Raw genomic sequence first — 20,334 nt, 5'->3', positions numbered from 1 at the left:
GAGGTGATTATTTTAATGCATTGTATATGCGAACTTTCGAGAAACAAGCTGAGTGTTTCTCGGCTATATGCAACATGCTCTGGTAATCATCTCATGGCCACTCCTGTGTTCTTTCATTGTATTGAATAAAGGTACTACTTAAACCCTTTCTCCATAAAACCTTTCACCCGCTACACATCAGTTCGTGCGATTTGTACAACTGCTGCTTGGCGGTTACTATCTGGCTTCTGTTCTAGCCAGCGGGATCTATGACTTCTGATAAAAAGCGTAAACGCTCGCAGTCATTTGTGCGAGGCGCGAATGTCAGCCCCAGCAGCACATCCCCTACTCCCCAAAACAGCACTGGATTTGGCATAGCAGAGACTCTTTCGATGCTCCGGAACGACAGTAACAATACCTCCCAAACGCCTGAAGCGGCGGCACCAATGAAGAAGCGAAAGAGAGCAGGGAATGAAAAAACGAAGTACCCAACCCTAACCTATATTGAAGGTCGATTGCAATCTTCCATCAGAATTGCAGATTTGCAGGGACTACTCCTTTATTGCTTCGGTGATGGCATTGCGCCGCAATGGATTTCAATGAAGCATTCTGGTCATGTCAGGAAAGTGGTCATCCTAATGGTTCCTGGTCTGGAGATTGGCATGTTTGACGGTACTGTTCCATTGGTACCTGACAAGCGCCATGAGTCTGCATCGGATATGAATGATGCCGACGATTCTACGACTCAGCATACTGAAAGCGAGTGGACCGAAGTCCAGCGTAGCGAGAAAATCACGGGTGAATTTGACCGATGGAAAAATGGCCTTCCAACTGCACCGAGCACAGCTCAATTCAACCCAAAATCGCTTGCGGCGGACCAGCTACCGGACCCCCTCAAACCGTTAGCTGAGATTTTTCCACATGTTTGGCCTGTTAAATCTCCGGGAGACACGAAATATAATAAGGTGCACTCACCGCTGCAAGCAATTCTATTGTCCGCTCTGCCAAAGTCTAAAGAGACAAATGAATCTAAAGGCCCGAAACCTCCTCGTGGCGCAGACAACTGGCCATCGAAACGAACGCCTATTACAACCTTTATTAGTTCACTGAATGATTTGATGGATAACGAATATGTGTTACATCCGGCATTATTCGATAAACCCGAAGATGCCTCTGCTAACGCGAATTTACGAGCCTCTTTGGGACAGGGTCCCGATGATGGCTGGGTGGACACCAAAGTTGACAGGTATTCAGATGGTACAGTGTCAGAGAATGACATTCAACAAGGTAGTATAACATCAGGGCGAGAGATACTGTCCCTAGACTGTGAAATGTGCATCACTGAAGGAGGATCTTCGCAACTCACGCGGGTTAGCCTTGTCTCCTGGGATGGTGAAGTGGTGCTGGACGAATTGGTCAAGCCGGAGAAGCCTATTATCGATTACCTGACACGTTTTTCCGGGATAACGAAAGAAATGTTGGATCCTGTAACAACCCGTTTGCCTGATGTCCAACAGAGGTTGCTGTCTTTAGTGGGCCCTCATACTATACTAATCGGCCACTCTCTCAATTCCGATCTCTCCGCCCTCAAGTTAACTCACCCGTTCATCATCGACACCTCAATCATCTATCCCCACCCTCGTGGATCCCCCTTGAAATCAAGCTTAAAATGGCTATCGCAGAAATACCTCGGGAAGGAAATTCAGAAAGGCCAGGCCGGACATGATTCCATTGAAGACGCACGAGCCGTACTCGAACTTGTGAAGCAAAAGTGCGAAAAGGGTGAACAGTGGGGAACAGGCGATGCTTCTAACGAAAGCATATTCCGCCGACTTTCACGAGCCAGTGTCCCAGGGAGGGCCGCTAGTGGTGCGACAAAAGAGGGTCGAACAGGAGCTGTTGTTGACTGGGGCAATCCGGAACGAGGATTTGGATCTCAGGCGACAGTTACATTGGGTTGCAGAAACGATGACGAAGTGGTTGATGCTGTGAACCGCGCTATCAATGGGGATGAGGACGGTCGCGTGGTGCCGGGCGGTGGTGTAGACTTCACGTGGGCGCGCCTACGTGAACTGGAAGTCTTCCGCGGCTGGTGCAACCGCATTCCTGACCCGTCCAATGTAAACCAGTCTACTGCAATCCCAGTCACAAGTGCGGAAAGTGATAATTCCGAATCCGAGCGCCTCGCCTCTGCAGTCGCGAAAACAGTCTCGTGTATCCAACGAATCTTTGATTCCTTACCACCATGTACGCTGTTCATGGTGTACTCGGGCACAGGCGACCCACGGGAGGTTTCCCGTCTCCAGGAGCTACATAAGACCTACATGCAGGAATTTCGCAGCCAGAAGCCGTGGCATGAACTCAACGTGAAATGGACAGATACTGAGGAGCAAGCGCTGAAGAAGGCTTGCCAGAGGGCGAGGGAAGGATGTGGGTTCATGACTGTAAAGTAATCTGGCAATTTTGTTTGCTGTCTTTTTTCAAGACCTTCGTGTGTTATCCCGCTTTAATATCCTACTTTAAATAACATCTGGAATTCGCTTTTCCATGTGCATGTACATATACTCCGTATGTATAGTCGATTTCAAGGCTGGTGTGGGTAGGCAACTATTCATGATGCAGCGTATAAACTACACTAATAGGCTTCGGGGGGTTGGTAGATTTGGCTACCCTAAAATTATTTGACTAGTGGGTATGACAATTGAAGAACCATCAACTTTCTACCTTGACTAAGCTGTTTAATGTCTGTTACTGGATATAGACTTGTCAAATGCATATTTACTGACAGGGAAACAAAACTGAAGGCCCAAAATCGATCAGCGTTGGCTCCTCACCCCACCTCTTCCTCACTTCAACCTGCGGCCATTTCCAATGCTTCTTCTCTCTGCATGGCTAATTTTGCGAGAGAATCGCGGGCTGCGATTTGCGATTTACGTCTTCCACGAGTCGGGTGGTGAAGGCTTGTGGATTTTGCTGTTGTCTGTGTAGATTCTTCTTGCTCGTTGGCAATCGGGCGAGAATCCTTCTGATCAAGCGGTGGGTTATCACTGTCGGTTTGAGAGTTGGGGATCGTTTGCTCATGGGTCTGAATGTTTGGTGCAGGAGAGGACGGGCTTTCTTGTAGTTCACCACCCTGTAACTGTGCTACCGGTTCCTCCCCTGTGTGGACCTGATTGGGCTCAGTGCTGGAGGAATGCTGAGTATTTTCATTATCTGGAGGGGCAAGGGAAGAGCGTCTTGAGAGTCGCGCACTGGCTCTTCTTGCTCTGTTCACAGGTTGAGGATTGTCCAGGGTTCGGGACTCTACGGCTTGTCCGTTAATGGCCTCCGTAGGACCAGGCGGCTTTGTTGTGACCTGGGTATTAGTATCGGATTCTTTTAAAGGTATTTTTTTCGTCGAAGCCTTTGCGGATAAAGACCCTCTTCGCGGTCGTCCAGGAGGTTTCTTTCTGGTAGCATTCTCTTGACTTGGTTTGGCAGGGTCGACTTGGAAAGCTTGGTTTCGCTCGTGCGCTTGACGTTTGTTTGGGCTTGTGCGGGAATCCTTTGCATTGCTCTCTCTACAATTGACGTTACTAGATAATGCTCGATATTTTGGACCCTGCCACGGTTCAGCAAGTTCATCAGTGTCAGAATTCGAGCCTCCATGATGGGTTATATTTGAAACGAGGCAGATCGGCTGCGAGTTGTTATAAGGAGGTTGAGACGCCGTGTTCGCCGTCGAATTCCGTCCTTTTGAATTCCGTTGACCGCGCCCAGCATCAAACAGAGAAATTTCTTCTGGGAACGGGCGTTTCCCGTTGGAATTCAAGTTTAAGGGGTGATCTCTTTGATTCAAGACTAGAGCCCCGCCATCTATATTCGGAGACGCGACAAAAGGACGGTTATTAAGACCAGAGGTTGGCTCAACCCGAGTTAACAACATATTTTCTAACTGGCTGCATTTAAACCTTAGAGAATGATTTTCTTGTTTAAGCGCTTCTATTTCAATCCCTTTCGCTCTAACTTCCCGCAACGCCGTGGCGATTAGTTCGTAGCCATCATGTAATGGTGCTTGTGGTGTGTGATTTCGGGACGAGATTGTAGTTTTTAGGCACTGAATCTCATCCCGTAGAGAGCTGATTGTATGCTTCCATTCGTTGATCATGACGTGCATTTCGTCCGAGGTAGCTCTTGCAGACGGGGTGTTTAGGTGCCTTTCGTTGTCTTTACTGCCGGATTGACCACCTGTTTGTTGCTGATAAGTGCGTTTTTCACAGTTATTTGGATCCGCGGCCTCCAAAGACGATTGTTTCGTAACCGCATCTAGGCGTGAAGGGACTAGCTCTCTAGTAGTGAGATCCCGTAGGAGGATTGAATGCGAGGACCAAAAGAGGTTGAACTGACTTGAGGGGTTTAATATATATCTTCGGATAAAGCTTCGCGATTGTGTCAACTCACGGATATCCATCTTTAAACATTTCCTTCTGAACCCCTTGCCCAACAGTTTCCAGACAGTTTTTGCAAATGGTTGACTGATATTGTCCATCCTCGGTTGGGTGCGGCTCAGAACGCGGATTGGAAAGGATGTTATTGTCAAATAGGCAGATCGACCCGGGTGTGAATAAGTAGGAATCGCAGCTAGTCCATGAGTTCGGAGCGATTGCTAACAGGGCGTCGCATCTACGGCAATGACAGGTTACAGTTCTGGAAGCCTCCCAAGGGACTAGGAGAGAGGCCGCTGAGGAGATGATGGGGTTGGCAGCCATCAAGTCGAGCAAGAAAACAACGCAGCTATGTTCCTAAATGGCTTTGATAATATTTGAATATTTAGCCGCTCATCCATGCTCCTTCATATGACCGGTAGCATTAGATTCTTGGGCATGAACTCAGTTAAGGCTGCTTGCTGGTAAAAGATTGTGAAGGTTTGGTAAAGTAGATGCAACTTGCTGCTGACTAACACACACACATTACACTGGGATAAGTTACTCCGGTTTCCGGTAGTTAACTAGTTAAGTTAGTTAGCTAGTTATTTTCGTCAAGGCCTCCCTAATATTTTAGTGGCATGTTAATCATCATTCCGGGTGGGCGCATTCTCAAACATCCCCATACAAATAGGAGGGACAGCTTCTCATTCTTATTCCCTCCCTCTCTGTACAGAGTACATCAAACCTGTGGAAATAACTTTTTTGGTCTTGTTCCATGAGTAAGTCGTAAACCCTAGCTGGGTCCAGAGATGTACCTGTTCTGTCAAATATTTGGTGAGATTCCTTATTTTCCACCTAGCGGGGGCAGCAGGGGGTGGGTTGGGCGGTGGCCATGTTGGAGACAACGATTTTCACGTAGCAAGCAAAACAAGATCTGGAGCAATGGAATGATGGGAATTGAATATGTACAAGCGATTTGAACCTGTCAAGCTAGGGGAAAGAGGTATTTATATATAGCCATACATACTAACGCGATTCTATCCGTACAAACAAATCGATCCGAACGTAAAGAGGCCGGACAAACCCTGAAGTATATCATAAAGAGTTAACCTTTTGGATCATTCCGTACGATACGGTAGCAACCGCAGAATACTTACTTGCCATAGCTGGTCAGCGGTGCGTATGGGTTGAGTTACTTCAATGCGCAGGCAAACTCCGCAATAGCCCAACAGTCAAAAAGAAAAATGCAAGAAAAATGACATCAAAGTACACCAATGGCAAGCAAAGAAAAGAACAGTTAATACCAGCGCGAATCGACTAATCTCCCTCAGATATCGCCAATGTAAAACGACAATTGTTCAAGCAAGACAAGATATCAACCCATGTAAAGGCTTTTTTTCCCCTTCTGCTGTGCGACATTGAGCCATTCAGGCACTGCCAGGATTTCCTCAATCAGGACCAAGTGTCTATCAGGGTTGGCTTGGTAATTGCCATGGGTTTCCTCGGGGAAGCTGCATTGTATGTACCGAGACAGTCATGCACGGTACGTGAGCTCGCGTGAAGATTGTGTATTATGAAGATGTGTAACATGGGGCTCGACCTTTGTCACGGTAGGTCCCTGGTTGAGCTTCCAACTGCAGAGGTAAACGGGCGTGCATTCACTTCCCATGTCATTAATAAAGCTCTCTTGCCGTGCCCAGAAAACGTGTATCTGCGTTGTTTGTGTAGAGCGGAAGACCGAACCAGTCCACGGATTCTCTTTATCGCGGTAGCAAGTAGCAACGACTAAAAGCTTTCTTCCTCGTTTATAACTGTCCGTCCAGAACTCTCCAGCTGCTGAAAACTCACTCAGATTCGTGTGTCAGCAATGGGTAAAAAACGAGGAATAAATTGTCACTTGGGAATGGAAGAGGGTAATCCCGAAAATTATCGAATGCTGTTTTCCCATAATTTTTCGAGTGGCTTTGGGCGTCTCATTCAAGATCACGAAGTGGCCTCAAATTTCTGAAGACAATCACATACGCTCTGAGTGCTGGCAAAAATTCCCTTCACGACAAGAATATAGAACATAATTGATAATTGAAGCAATACAAAATGGGTTTTCTGCTCATATTCTTCCCAATCAACACCCGATGGGGTGGGAGGTAGAGAACGTGGTCATGACTTTGGTCGATGGTGCCGCATGTCTGTGTGCGGAAGCCTTTCCCGTCTGGTTGTGAATTCCTTCCTGAAACATGTGCTGAAACACATGCCCATAACGCGCCCAACTGTTTGGATCACCTCTAATATGAAACGTTGGTAACGTTTGACGATCCTGGCGTCTGCCACATGGGGACACGGTGCCTGAAACCAGTCACGCTCCTCCTATCTGACTCATGAACTGAGAGGAGGGGTTCAATAGGCGGCAGATCCTTTTGTCGTCACACGGTGCCTAGGAAAATCAGGCAAGAGGGTAGTTGAATACATGGTACGGAGTAGTTAAGCTATAATAGTGCTGTGCATCAACGATATGACTCTTTAACCCTGCACGTTTAAGCTTCTGGTGAAGGTTGAGGGTTCCTGGGTGTGGTGGTTCGGCAACGGGATCCCGGGGGCGGGGGCCGAGAGGCTCTGCCCCCGGCCCCGCATTTGGCAAAAGCGTCGGGTTTTAACTCCAGGGACGACTCGGGCCGGGAACCTTCTGCCTAAGCAAGCACCTGACGCCTGGGGCAGCCTAGGATTATCCTTACGCCGACATTCCGAGAGACTTCGCCGCAACCACGATATCTCGCCATCGAGCTTCACAATTATCCTCGTTTGCTAGCCTCACCCCAAGATAGATTGCCCACGGGTTCGGCTCTCCCGCAATTAATCCGCGGCTGCCGCGTTAACCTTCTTGTTGGACTTGCTTAACTCTCTAGAGAACCACAATTTTTGTGTGAACTCTCAAGTTTCTAGTAAGGAGAAGCTCCTCCAGTCCATGGGTACGGTACGGGTAAGTCAAGGCCTAGCCATTGTGCTCCCAAAACATATTTACTTTGTATTATTTTGAGCCAGGTGCATTGTTGACTGATGGAAATCATGTGTTATTGATTAGGTTAATTGCCGCTATTTCTGTTTGAGCCACTCAAGTGTTCCCCTCGCAGCAGCGATTGCCCAGTCCTGTCGGCTAGCAGACGTAGCTAATAAGGCGCCCCGTGCAAGATATATGAGATTTCTGGGTCATTGGGATAACTGGTTGTTGGCTGGTGTTGCCTAGCTCTTCAAAACCTCTAATAATTGTCCAGGCAGAAGCGATTACCTGCCCGGAAAGTCAGGCACCTTGGCAGAAGGTCTCTTGGCTACTACATCTTCCGGACTCTCACATTGATCTCGACGTTGTCGCCAGGCGAGCGGCTACTGATACTCATTGGTTTGAAAGTTCCGCGTGGTGTGACTCGTCTCTTAGCGCAAAGGAAGACCGCTGGAACCACATTTCTCGCTGCCTTATCCTTGCCTGTCAAGAATTTATCCTGTCGTTGGCCAGCTGAGGAAATTCCTCTGCCGCTTGCAGAGCAACGGTAAGCTTGCGAACCTTTCGTCCTAGGGCACAAAAATTCGGGGAGGCTGTTTTCGGTGCTTGTATGGCATTTCAGAGTCTTTGTTGGCAGGGTGACGTTGCAGGAAAATCTCAATTATAAATATTCCTTCCTTTTGTCCGTTGCTAAGCAACAGGCAACGAACCCCTTTCGTTTTCAAAAGACCAACTTTACTTTCCACGCGATATTTTGGATTCAATTTCCATCGCCTTCGAAAACTGACTGACGGCTTGTAATGCAGACCCTCACTGCGCCTTGCGACTGGGGTTGGAACCCCTTGTGACAATTCTCATCCGACGCTAAAACAGAGCATCTTTAAGTATCCTACGGGACTCATCCTCTCACCGACGTACAACTTTCTTTCAGAGAGGGTAATCCATATTTTCTGATACCTTCGCAAAGGCAGCGCCACGAGGGCGGATGCATGGTCTTCAGCCTGCTTGACGGTTTTGATGAATCACACACATACAAGTCCCATTTCTTGTATTTACCTGGGGCCATCTCCATCCATTTTCGATCAGTTTTAAAACCCATCAGCTCTACAACACACTCACTTCCCCTTCACTTCCCGGCTGCAGAACTATCTTCCGCATTCCCTAAACCCCGTTCACAATGGATGAAGCAACGCAGCTTTCAACGCAACCATATGCCGACCCTCGGCGGATAGGGCTCAACAACTCCGGGCTTGATGAAGAGGATGTTCCCGACATCATCTGTGTTTTACATCCGAACTCCATGGCAGCCCACAATGCTGTATCTGCGACTGCGCGTTTTGGCCCACAGCATATCTTACAAAGGGACAATCTTGAAAACGACACCGGACTTCCCAACAGCTCTCCCGGGGACATCGCGTTGAGGCTTTCATCCTCTGTAAAAGACGTGAGTATGGGCTTTTGTTTCGGTCGTAATCCTAATCGCTGCGATATAGTCCTCGCTCGGGATGATAGCGAAAAGAAGATATCAAATGTGCACTTTCGGATCTATCTAACGCGCGACAATATCTTGATGCTACAAGACACTTCAACCAATGGGACCCTTGTAGATGACAAAGTTGTTCGGAAAGATAATAAGTATGGTGCTTCCTCCACACAAATGCTCGTCCCCGGCTCTATCATTCACGTGGCGAATGATTCGACCACTGGCATCAAGTTCATAGTCCGTATTCCTCCTCGGGATGGCTTTGAGCGTGAGTACACACAGAATGTGATTCACTACATGAACCGAGTACAAAACGCATCCAAAAAATATGGAGATGGTGGAGCAAAGCCTGGAAAGGCGGCACAACGTAATGGTTATCTTATTGTCCCTCAGCAAGGCGGCAATACTCATGGGATGCACTGGAATGGCGGTTCCAAGTATAATGTCACGGGACAGGTTGGTAAAGGCGCATTCGCCACGGTTTACAAACTCGCAACGAAAAACGACGGCATGGTCTACGCTTGCAAGGAGCTCGACAAACGGCGCCTTATGAAGAATAATATTTCAGACCACAAAGTTAACAATGAGATGTTGATCATGAGCGGATTACGACATGTAAGGCCCCTTTCTTGGTAAACATATCTTTACCCTATGGAGACTAATCCTAGGTAGCCGAATATTGTCGAATTCAGAGACTATCATGATCACGATAACCGTTGGATCTATATCATCATGGAGTATGTCCCCGGTGGCGAATTATCCGCCTATCTTAATCAATGTCATCACCTCGCGGAGGAGCAGGTAAAAACAATCTCTCGACAAATCTTACATGCCCTCCAATACCTTCACAGACGGAAGATAACACATCGTGACATCAAACCGGATAACATTTTAATCCAGTCATTTGATCCCTTACATGTTAAGCTTTCAGATTTTGGCCTCTCCAAGGTCGCCCAGGAAGAATCCTTCATGAAGACGTTTTGTGGAACGCTCTTATATTGTGCCCCTGAAGTTTATCCAGAGTACGACAACTATAGGCGGGGCGAGGCAAGGAAAAGGCGACGTGCTGCTGATTCGTGAGTAACTTCGTGTCATTTCACATCGGGCATTGTGCGTACTAACTATGTGTTTCTAGGGTCCCTAGAACATCGCCGTACGATCAATCGGTCGATATGTGGTCTTTTGGTGCAGTGTTATTTCATATCCTCTGTGGAACTGCGCCCTACGCTGGCCGAGGAGATGATAGGGGTGCAACTATGCTGCGCAATATAATGACAACCGATGCAGATTATGACTTGCTTCGAAAAGCTGGAGTATCGGACAGTGGTATTAATTTTGTTTCGAAGCTTCTTAATCGCGATCCGAGAGCTAGACCCAAGGAGCCCGAGTGCTTCCAACACCCGTGGATCGTTAACGTTCCAGACGAACTTGATTACACAGAGTTCGACGGTCCCAAAGTTCAGGATATCGACACAACTTTAGCTGCCGTAGGTGAGGCTAATGAAGATGAAGAAGCAGATAGGCTTGACGCCTCTCGCCTTCATCTTAATGATAAAGTTGATGAAGATTTAAATGAAGAAATTGAAGATCAGGAGCATGGGGTTGAGGACGAAACACCCACTGACCACAAGGACGTCAAAAGACAGCGACTTTCTCACTATCCTGAAGATGCAAGCCAGCACGTTGTAATGGCCCAAGTTCCAGCTATAATCAAATATCCTTCGTTGCCAGACCTTGGTAGCTATGATCTAGGCTCTGGTCTCGGTGGCCAAGGAACTCAGCCGCCCATGCCACGTCTTTTTGGGGAGATATCCGGGCCTGCTCTGAGGAGTTCCGCCGCATTTGAAGGAAACGCAAACCGACCAGCAGCAATGTTTGACTTCCAGCCTCGTTTCCAAGATGAGGATGTTTATGATGACCCTTCCTCAGAGATGGAGTCGTCTCTAAGTTTCAGCAGTATTGATAATCCAGCAGAGCTACAACATCAACAACTGCCTATCGGGTTGGAGCGGGGTGCTTCTGCCCCAAGTTTAATGGGAGCGGAATCACTAGTGGGTCAGTTGCACATGGAATCTCCTGATGTCAGAACACCAATCTCCACAGCCCATAATAGTAATAATCCAACCACCCCGGAATCTTCCGTGGGCAATGCACCCTCGTCCCAAGCCCGGGAATCAAAATCTGGCGGCCACGACGAGGCTAAGAAAAGGAGTTCAAGCCAAAAACCTGGTGGGCTCGACTCTACCGACCAAGCACATCGAAGATCAGTCGGCCAGGAATCCATCCCTACCCCGAAAGTTACGCCCAGAAATCTCACCAATCCATGTTGTCTTGTGCGTGAACAAACATCTAAATCGTTCGACCCGAAACACCTGCTCGAGCTCGCCACCACTATCGACGAGCACACTGGAGAGGAAGTCGCACAGGTCGATGGTTCGAATACCCCTGAAGAGCCGAGCGAGGCGAACGAGACGAATACGCGGTTCGCCTCCAGGATCACGAGTCCTGCAAACTCCCCGAGACTCACCCCTCCCTTCGGAGCGCTCATATCACTTCCCGGTTCAATCACAGATGTATCACTCCACCTCGAATCACGCATGACATCATGGGGCCGAGGACCAAGAGTCAATGTTCGTTACTCTGATCCTATGGATAGCCGAATCCCGGCCTACGCCCTCGAACTCACTTTCTGGGCACCGTCGATCGAATCCCGCATCGCAGCCGGTGAAGACTGGCGAAAGGTTCCTGGTGTCATGGCCATCCTCTCTACCAAGGCGAGCAATTGCATTTGGGTTAATGACGTGGAGCTACGCAAGGAGACGCCGGCGAAGGATGCGCGTCTCTTCGGAAAACTGTACACAGGCGATATAATCACGGTATTTAGGGATCGTGAGCGCTATCTGCGCTTTCGATGCGAGTTTTATCACGGGGAAAGCATGAAGCTGCGGCCGCTTGAGGAAAAAGGGTTTCTTATTCAAAAGGCGAAGTATCCGAAAAGTGGGAGCAAGGGAGACGGGAGTTTGAAAACTGAGCAGGCTGCTGGCAACACCACAACGACGGCGCCCACCATCGCTCCAGAGACGGACGGGGAGAAGAGTGTTGATTGGAAAGACAATAAGAAGGATAAGAAGAAATAGTTGCTTGATATCTCCTTTTTTTGTATTTTCCCTTTTCTTTTCAGGTCTGTTTGATATGGTCGATCCGCAAGCGATGAGATTTTGTTTAACTTCCCTTGAAACAGGGCCCGTATGCCTCAGTTAGTTGTATCCGACACAGCTTCCTGATTTATGCTCTCATACGCTGTCATTTTGTCCTTTATTTACATACTATTTAAACTAGTCCGGTTGCCGCACTCATACCCTCCTTGACTGCATCTTCTTTTTGTTCACGCGCTCTGACCGGGATAGTGAAAGGAGATGATATTGTGAATGAAACAAAGCATCTACATAGATAGTACGGCAATGTACACGCAAATTGTCATGAAACTCAGTAAATATTGTCACCGCTTTTCCAGGAGTAGTTGTGGCTAGAAATTCTTCCATTGGTAATTTTCATTCTTCTGGCAGCAAAACGGCCAAGGATCGGGTTCAACCCCTGAAATTAGCGCCGAATAAACTTCTGTTTCTCCTCCCTTTGTTCGATATCTAACGCCCCCATGAGGCGACACGGAGGATTCCCGAGGTCTGCGCTAGGCTTACCTAGACATCGTGCAATTTTTGCAAAGGGGAAGATGGGTGGTAATTCAGGAATCAAATAATAAATACCACGGCTGCACTCTGCCGATCCAGCCAGTTGATCGCAGAACGATGATAGTTCCGTCAAGATGAGAATACCAATCCCAGTGTCTGTTCTTCAGACAATACCTCTATCAGTGCTGCTGGGCCTGACATCTCTCCTGCCCTACACGTCGGCCCAATGGTTGTATCCGCCAAACATTCCAGAAGGCAAATCGCTCTCGGATTACACATCGGGTGCAGACCCAATAATCAGCGACTATTACGAGTATGATATCATCGTGGGCGGGTTCCGAACGCCCAAACCCAGCTTCACGATCTCCCGGTGCGCCAAAAAGGGACGAACGGAGCCCATCTACCCGTCAACCGTCACGTTCAATTCCTCCGACGGACATCTCGCTGCTGATGGCACCTGGCAGTATATGGATTCTCATAGCAATGGCCCATGGTCAAACGAATACCCAGCAGGCAAGCACCCATGGATCACCCCCGTGTGGCATTTAGTTGGCAACGAGACGACAGGGACTATATGTTGGTGGGAGTTGTATAGTGTCAGTGAGGAAAAAATACACTGCCATCCGACACAGGGGCGGGATTGCGAATCGCCGTATACGCGGGCTGTGACAGTGCTGGGGAATGATACGGAGAATTACTTCGCAACGGTACCGTTTACCGTGCACGCGGGGTTGAGGGAAGGGGGCAGGAATTATACATGGAATAGTGGGGACCATACGGCGTCCAGAACAACATTGGTTTTCTCAAATATGCCGACAGGGAACACGGCGGTGGGGTTGCGGGCTGCATTTTCATATACGGGAGCGGGAGTCGAGGGCGGTGGGTTGTTGTTAATGGCTTTGATGGCATTCCTGGGTGTTATTGGGAAATTGCTTCTATAGACCTGAGCAGTCCAGACTGTTCAGAGAATTCTATTTTGTTCTTATGGGACGACGGGTTTATTTTCTTGTCTGCGCATGATACCAAACGCTGGTAGCTTGCATCAACCCATAACGATGCATCTATCCGCCGGGCTTTGTGTATAATGTACGTGTACATGTATGTATGTACAATGTACATACCTTTACATACATGTACATTGCCGGTGTCGATATGAATGTATAGGTGATGATCATTTATAGCTCTCAGACATCTCTATTATATATAGACACGGTTTTAACATATTTCGTCTTTTCCCATAGATCGAATTTTCTCGATTTTCTAACCCCATCTAAACAGCCCTTTCGAATAACCAGCGTGGGCCGCTCCGATGAAGACCAACAGTATATCTCTCAAAGCGGCATACGCCATACCACTACCACCGCCACCACGTAAGTTCCCAATCCTCTGCACAGCTCCTCCGTCTAACACTCTAATAGGTCCCCATTTCCCAGATGGCGCGGTAGTGGAAGAAGTTATACAAACAGTCAATCATGGTAGCCAGATTCGCAGATTCACAGTCGTCCCGGCGAGTCCGATTGGGCATACTATTTCGCAGTTACCCCGTCTGCGGCGGATAATATGGCGGCGAAGAAAGCATAACCACGAGTACAACGTGCGCCGAATATACAGGCCATCCCAGCGCGAAGCGGTTCTTATCCAGACACGGGGCCAAAGTGTGTACTCCTGCGAGGACATGTGCACCAGGTGCCAATCGGGATGTGGGCCGTTCACAACATGTGTAGTCGCCAAGGTGAGCGGAGAGGAATCTCCCAGATCAGGAGCCTGCGCAAATTGCGTCTGGCGTAGTTTTCCCAGAGAATGCTCCCACCGCCAAGCTATGAATGGAGATACTGAAGGTGGGCGAATCCTTCCTATCCATGTCCCATCCATACTTTTTGTGTTTTTGCTTTATCTTCGATCTGAAATCCTGTTACCTTTTGCTCCCCTTTCGTTGAATGCATATTGACGTGCCAATCAAAGGAACCGATGAGGAATGGCAATATGTAAGCGGCGACGATGACGAAGAGGACGACGAAGGAGAAGAAGAAGAACCCTTTCTACCTAGGCCGTCGCGGTCGTCGCGTTCACGAGGCATAACCTCAAGAACAAGGTCATCCAAGCGAGATTTGAAAAGGAACAGCCGCACCACAAGAGGCGAAACACCCAAGCCGAAACTGTTGACGACGCCGAGAGCAAAAATACTACCCTGTCCTGCGGTCGTTATTCCATCTCCGTCGAAGAGAAATACCGCCACCCCAGCAGGGCAGAAGTACTTCAAAATCCCTCCGGGCTTGTCGCCAAACACAGCAGAAGATATCCACCGTGCCATTGACGAGCTGAATGTAGTCCGTGCAAAGCTATTCTCCCGCCTTGAACTGCTAGAGGCTGTGCAGGCGGTCGACTGGGAGTAGGACCGCGGGCTGACCTTGGTGGTATTCCTTTTCGTTAAACTCTCGAATCCGAAATCCGTATATAGAAGGGGGGGGGGGCATGTTAGACAAGTTAGACAAGAGAGCGAGTTGCTAGCCTAGCAGGAGATTAAATTCCAACGTGCTTCAGAATTTACCGTACTTTAATTTGAAATCTCTCGCGAGCACAACCAGCCGAATCATACTGCATATAGGAAATGGCAGTTTTGTCTCCAAAATGTCTTACAGATGGGTGTAAAGTAACTCTCTGATATAAAATGAGTGCATGCCAGTCGTGTGGTTAGGGTGAGGTACGACACGGCAATTGGAGATGTTCCATTCTTATTGATATCTTGCTGCCCCATGTCCCATGAAGATTCCCTTGAGCAATCAATCTCTAGATAAAACCACAGGGTAGAATCCCGATCTCTTCCTACAGCCAAGTAAAATGCGCTGGCATGTTAAAGACAGCATTTTTTTCCCCCGTAGATGCCGAGCTTACGGTCATTCGCTTGCTACACAGATACAAGGAGAACTGAACAGCTCCTTTAGCACCCGAAATCAACTGGACACCACCGGCATTTAACGAACTCGGGGATGCTCTCTTCTCGAAGTTCCCTAAGATCCAGTTCCATATATCTGGATGTGCCTTACGGGAAGGGTAATGAGTTGACTGCGGGGAAAAAGGGGTTCGTTCGTTGAGTTGAGCTGCGGAAAATACTTCTTTACTTGCTGGAATTCCCAGAAACGGTATGGTATTCTAATAGCTAACTACATAAATCAGACACCGGCGGGCAATTACAAACAGGACGTCTCTGTTGGTTGAAGGACAATGATGAGTATCCGTCGTATGTTTGAAATTTCGGGATTGATAAACATACTAACGTATGTAATAGAACAGTGCAAAAGCTTAATTCCACATAATACTCATTATTATATGGATACACACCAATTACACTAAGTCCTAATGTAATTAGTTATTATAAGCTTCACCCCACAGATCTCTCAGGTGTATCCCCGGCCCGGGCCTACACAGTAGAGCCCCGGGTAAAGGGACCCCCCCAGGTATAGAGACCCCCCCAAGGGTATAGAGACCCCGGGTAAAGAGACCCCCCCAGGGTATAGAGACTCCGGGTTATACAGCGTAGAGAACCCCTGAGAATAGAGGGGATGGAGCCCTCCCATGATGTGGGGGTCACTATTTCATACAATCTCCAATGAGGAGGAGATCTTGATGACTTTGTTGCAGCACAATCTCAACATCAACAGGACTAACCAACTATGTAACTAGTAGTTAGTTAGTGACTCGCTGAGTAACTAGTTAAGTACGGACGGTACGGAGCAAATGTTACAGATTATTAGACATGGCAAGGGATTAGTGAGGGCCGCGTGGAGCGGTATGATAACTACGGTAGAGAAATGAAATAATAATAATAATAATGAGGGAAGACGGGACAACAGGACACATATACAGGTAACTATGGTATGATAATATGAGCACGGAGTAAGTACTGTACATGTGTGGGTGGTGGATGTGCAGTATATATATATATAAAATAAAAAGGGAATTATATAATATCTTGAAGGAAGAGAAGCATCTAAATATCTAATGAAGAGAATAAAATAACTGAAGAGATCTCTGAAGATTGATTTTGTTTTGTTTGTGTTTTTTTTGCTGTTTTTGTGATTGTTTTTCTTTTTTTTCTTTTTTGGCTGTCGAATCAACACCTCAACTTCTTCTCCCTTCTCTTCTTCTTCTTCCCTCTCTCTCCATTCTCCACTCTCCATTCTCTCTCTCTTCTCTCCTATCTCCTGCTGCTATATAATCCGTATATCCCATCCCGCCGACCAATCGGGCCCTGCGATGTGTCTCACCACCCGCCCTCCTCCACCCACCCGCCGCCCATCTAGCTCATCCTCGTCGTCTCCTGTCTCGCCCTTAGCTTCTGGGCACAATCGCCCCCAATCGCCTCAATCGCCTCAATCGCCTCAACCGCCTCAATCAATCCAGGATTGATATTTCAAACTTCAGACAAATCTCAGTCGCTACAGATTCTCCCTTGGCCGCCATTGCTACCATCGATCACCAGACTTCTTCCCCTTCCTCTCTCACTTATACCAAGTATCCTTTTACTCACCTCTCGCCTCCTGAACTCCTCTTCCGCTGTGCCTTTTTTCTCCCTTCGGCCCGCTAAAACTCTTATCCCTCCTATTCCTGTTTTTGTCAATCAAGAGACTTCGAACCCACCAAAGAAAAACTCGCAAGATATTCAAAGTATAGCTCCTTCGCCGCAAACATAGTCATGCACATACACTATACATAATCTATTAATAAGATATATACGCATACATACGGACCTGCATACACACAAAGACGCAACAGGAGATTCTGTGGAAGCGCGGCCACCGAGGCGGGCAATAAAGACACATACACACACACATATATATATTCTTACATACATCTCCCTGTTCGTGGGTTGAAAGGGAGAGAATTCCGCCCTCTCCCATTCTTCCTGCTCCCCCGTATTCGCCCTTCATCCTGGCTTCAAAATCTTCGAGGGATAGCCGCTCTCCCGGTCCGCACCACCGAAGACGCTCCTCTGTCCGCATCACCTCCTCCGTAAAACACCTCCAATCCTCCTCCAAGCGGGCTCAGGCGGCAGCATCAGCAGTAGCAACAGCAGCAACCACCTCCTCCCTTTCGCCTAGCTCAGGCTCCCTCCCCTCCATCGCCTCCCTCCCGTCAGGCACCCCTCCATATCCGGGCCAGTCGTCCATGTCCCTCTCGAGATCACCCTCCCCCCGTCGTGGCGGAGGATGGTCCAGCCCCGGCTTAACCATCGGCGCCGGCAGTTCTAGAGGCTCCAGTCCGCGAAGGGGATTCAACGACATAGCAAACAGTAGCACAAGCAGCGGGAATGGGGCTTTCTATCCAAACGGTTCACCAATCGCTGGCTCGGGTCCTGGCAACGGTGCGGTGACCTGGGCTTCCGCAAAGGCGAAAAGTGACCGCATAGTCGGCTACCCTTCCTTTTCCACGCGAAACAATGGCTTCTTTTCGAGACAGCGACGGAAAATCTCCGCAAGCCTACCGCGCTTCCGTGTTAATTCCATGCTGGATTACAGTGAGAAGGAAAAGCTGGGTCGCGGGCGATGGCTGCCACGAGGGCTAGGCGACATGCCCATGCGCGCTCGTATCAAAACTCTTCTAGGCAGCTTGATTCGGCGGAAAAGGTTCAGATACTTGCTCCTCCTGCTACTAACTTTTCTCTTTTGGCTGTTCTTCTCAACTCGTGAGTAACCCTCGTGGTTTAAATTTTTTTAAATTTTTTTCCCCCATATATATAGCTCGTATATGTTAAATAAAAAAAAAGGAAAACCCCCCACTAACATTTGACAGGCATTATACAATCATACCGCGCATCCTCGATAGGTGGGGGTAAGAAAATCGTGATGCTCGTGGGCTCGAATATCGGCGGAGGAGTCATGGAATGGAAAGGCGCTCGTGAATGGGCAATTGAACGGGATAGTTTGAAAAACAAGAGGAAATACGTCCAGCGCTGGGGCTACGAACTGGAAATCGTCAATATGGTTACGAAGAAACGATACGCACACGAATGGCGCGAAGGGTGGGAAAAAGTCGATGCGATCCGCCAGGCTTTACAACGATATCCCGATGCAGAGTGGTACGTACATGTTCAATACAGAATATTATATGGCCAACAAAAAAAAAAAAAAAAAAAAAAAAAAAAGCCAAAACTAACAAATACATCCCTCCATCCAGGTTCTGGTGGCTAGACCTCCACACCTACATCATGGAACCGACCTACTCCCTCCAATCGCACGTCCTCAACCACCTCGAATCCAAAGCCTACCGTGACATCAACGTCTTCAACCCGCTCAACATCACCCACCCCCCCACCGCGCCCTACCTCGATCCCATCTCCCTCTCCCGGACGGGCGACGACAAAACCTCCTCCATAAACATGATCCTCACCCAGGACTGCTCCGGCTTCAACCTGGGCTCCTTTGTCCTCCGACGCAGCACCTGGACCGAGCGCCTGCTGGACATGTGGTGGGACCCCGTGCTGTACGAGCAGAAGCACATGGCCTGGGAGCACAAGGAGCAGGACAGCCTAGAACACTTGTACATCAACCACCCGTGGGTGCGGCCGCACGTCGCCTTTATGCCGCAGCGGCGCATGAACTCATTCCCGCCGGGCGCGTGCGGGGATGGCACGGACAGGCGCTTCCACTACCTGCGCAAGGAGAGGGATTTCATCGTCAACATGGCCGGCTGCCAGTGGGGACGGGACTGCTGGGGAGAGATGTATTATTATCGCCAGCTGGGGTACTTCCTGAATCGGACGTGGTGGGAGCGGTTTAAGGAAGGCTTGGCGGACATCTTTTTCAAAATGATTGGGAGGCCGCTGAAGAGGCAGTTCACATAAATTTACCTGTTTTTATCTTTTATGTTTCTTATTTTCTATCTTTTTTTTGTTTTCTCATTCTGTTTATCGATTATCCTGGTGATATTCCTTTGGATTTTTCTTGTTATTTTTCTTTCTTTTCTTTTCTTTTTTCTTTTTTCTTTTTTTTTTTTTTTTTTAAATATATATAAATTTCTTCACCTTTTCTTGTTCTTTCTTCATTTCTCTCTTTTCGTCTGATCAGGATAGGATACACTTTCTTGCTTTCTGCTTTCAACTTGTGCCATGATTTTTAATGTTCTCTTCTCCCTTCAAAACTTCAAAACTCTACATTGCATGAGAGCGCCTCTCTCTCTCTCTCTCTCTCTCTCTCTTTTTTTTTTTTTTTTTTTTTTTTTTTTTTTTTTTTTTTTTTTTTTTTTTTTTTTTTTTTTTTTTTTTTTGTCATTATTTGTAATTTCCCACTTTCCTTATCCATCCCCTTTTATTTCCCCATATTCTTTTATTTTTCTTGTATTGTACATTACATGAACATGTACAATTGCGCCGGTTGTTTCTTTATTCTTCCGGCTTCCCTTCGCATCCCTGCACTAAGCCTGCTCTACGGAGTAGACATGCATGTATTCTAGCGACCTGGACATTTACATTTCATGCATTATGTTTTCTACTGTCATCCCAAAATATTTTATTTTTATTTTATTTTCATTTCTTCATTTTGTTACATATACCTCCTTGTTGAACTGGCTGACATCTCTGCATGGTGGATGTTGATATGTGTGCTTCCATATATTATGGTCATACACATACCATACATGGATATAAACACAGATAAAATATAGCAATTCAGACTGTATATTTTGAAACTGTTACTTCAGCTTCTAATTTCAATAAACAACAGCAGATTCATGCTGTATTCTTTGCCGTATCGCCATAGCTCTCTCACAAACATGGAAAGTTCATAGATC

At 47.7% G+C, this 20,334-nt stretch overlaps 6 protein-coding genes across 6 annotated transcripts; 5 read left to right on the top strand and 1 right to left on the bottom strand.

Moving 5' to 3' along the window:
* On the top strand, positions 1-3,999 carry BDCG_08656 (exonuclease). The gene has a single exon (XM_045424443.1). It carries the CDS (start codon positions 249-251, stop codon positions 2,430-2,432), a length of 2,184 nt encoding a protein of 727 aa, XP_045273152.1. The 5' UTR covers positions 1-248; the 3' UTR covers positions 2,433-3,999.
* BDCG_08655 (uncharacterized protein) lies at positions 2,149-4,938 on the bottom strand. Its single transcript, XM_045424442.1, has 2 exons — positions 4,420-4,938; positions 2,149-4,364 (listed from the first exon to the last, which is right to left on the bottom strand). Exons 1-2 carry the CDS (start codon positions 4,725-4,727, stop codon positions 2,831-2,833), a joined length of 1,842 nt encoding a protein of 613 aa, XP_045273151.1. The 5' UTR covers positions 4,728-4,938; the 3' UTR covers positions 2,149-2,830.
* Positions 4,939-7,344: 2,406 nt separating this feature from the next.
* Positions 7,345-8,331, top strand: BDCG_17827 (uncharacterized protein; the record flags this gene model as incomplete). The annotated part of the gene is made up of 3 exons (XM_045426881.1): positions 7,345-7,359; positions 7,656-7,924; positions 8,184-8,331. 3 exons carry the CDS (start codon positions 7,345-7,347, stop codon positions 8,329-8,331), a joined length of 432 nt encoding a protein of 143 aa, XP_045282634.1.
* Positions 8,332-8,554: 223 nt separating this feature from the next.
* BDCG_08654 (CAMK protein kinase) lies at positions 8,555-11,997 on the top strand (the record flags this gene model as incomplete). Its single annotated transcript, XM_045424441.1, has 3 exons — positions 8,555-9,475; positions 9,533-9,936; positions 9,996-11,997. 3 exons carry the CDS (start codon positions 8,555-8,557, stop codon positions 11,995-11,997), a joined length of 3,327 nt encoding a protein of 1,108 aa, XP_045273150.1.
* Positions 11,998-12,683: 686 nt separating this feature from the next.
* BDCG_17826 (uncharacterized protein) lies at positions 12,684-15,203 on the top strand (the record flags this gene model as incomplete). Its single annotated transcript, XM_045426880.1, has 3 exons — positions 12,684-13,428; positions 13,845-14,387; positions 14,512-15,203. The coding sequence occupies 3 exons, from the start codon at positions 12,684-12,686 to the stop codon at positions 14,940-14,942; spliced, it is 1,719 nt and encodes a 572-aa protein (XP_045282633.1). The 3' UTR covers positions 14,943-15,203.
* Positions 15,204-16,473: 1,270 nt separating this feature from the next.
* On the top strand, positions 16,474-19,614 carry BDCG_08650 (mannan polymerase II complex MNN10 subunit). Its single transcript, XM_045424440.1, has 3 exons — positions 16,474-18,232; positions 18,340-18,625; positions 18,724-19,614. The coding sequence occupies exons 1-3, from the start codon at positions 17,716-17,718 to the stop codon at positions 19,388-19,390; spliced, it is 1,470 nt and encodes a 489-aa protein (XP_045273149.1). The 5' UTR covers positions 16,474-17,715; the 3' UTR covers positions 19,391-19,614.
* Positions 19,615-20,334: the final 720 nt, after the last annotated feature.

The sequence above is a fragment of the Blastomyces dermatitidis genome (assembly GCF_000003525.1).
Source record: "Blastomyces dermatitidis ER-3 genomic scaffold supercont1.11, whole genome shotgun sequence".
Taxonomy (NCBI): Eukaryota; Fungi; Ascomycota; class Eurotiomycetes; order Onygenales; family Ajellomycetaceae; genus Blastomyces; species Blastomyces dermatitidis.
Note: the sequence above shows the minus strand (reverse complement) of the source record. Positions and strands in the feature narration are given on the sequence as shown.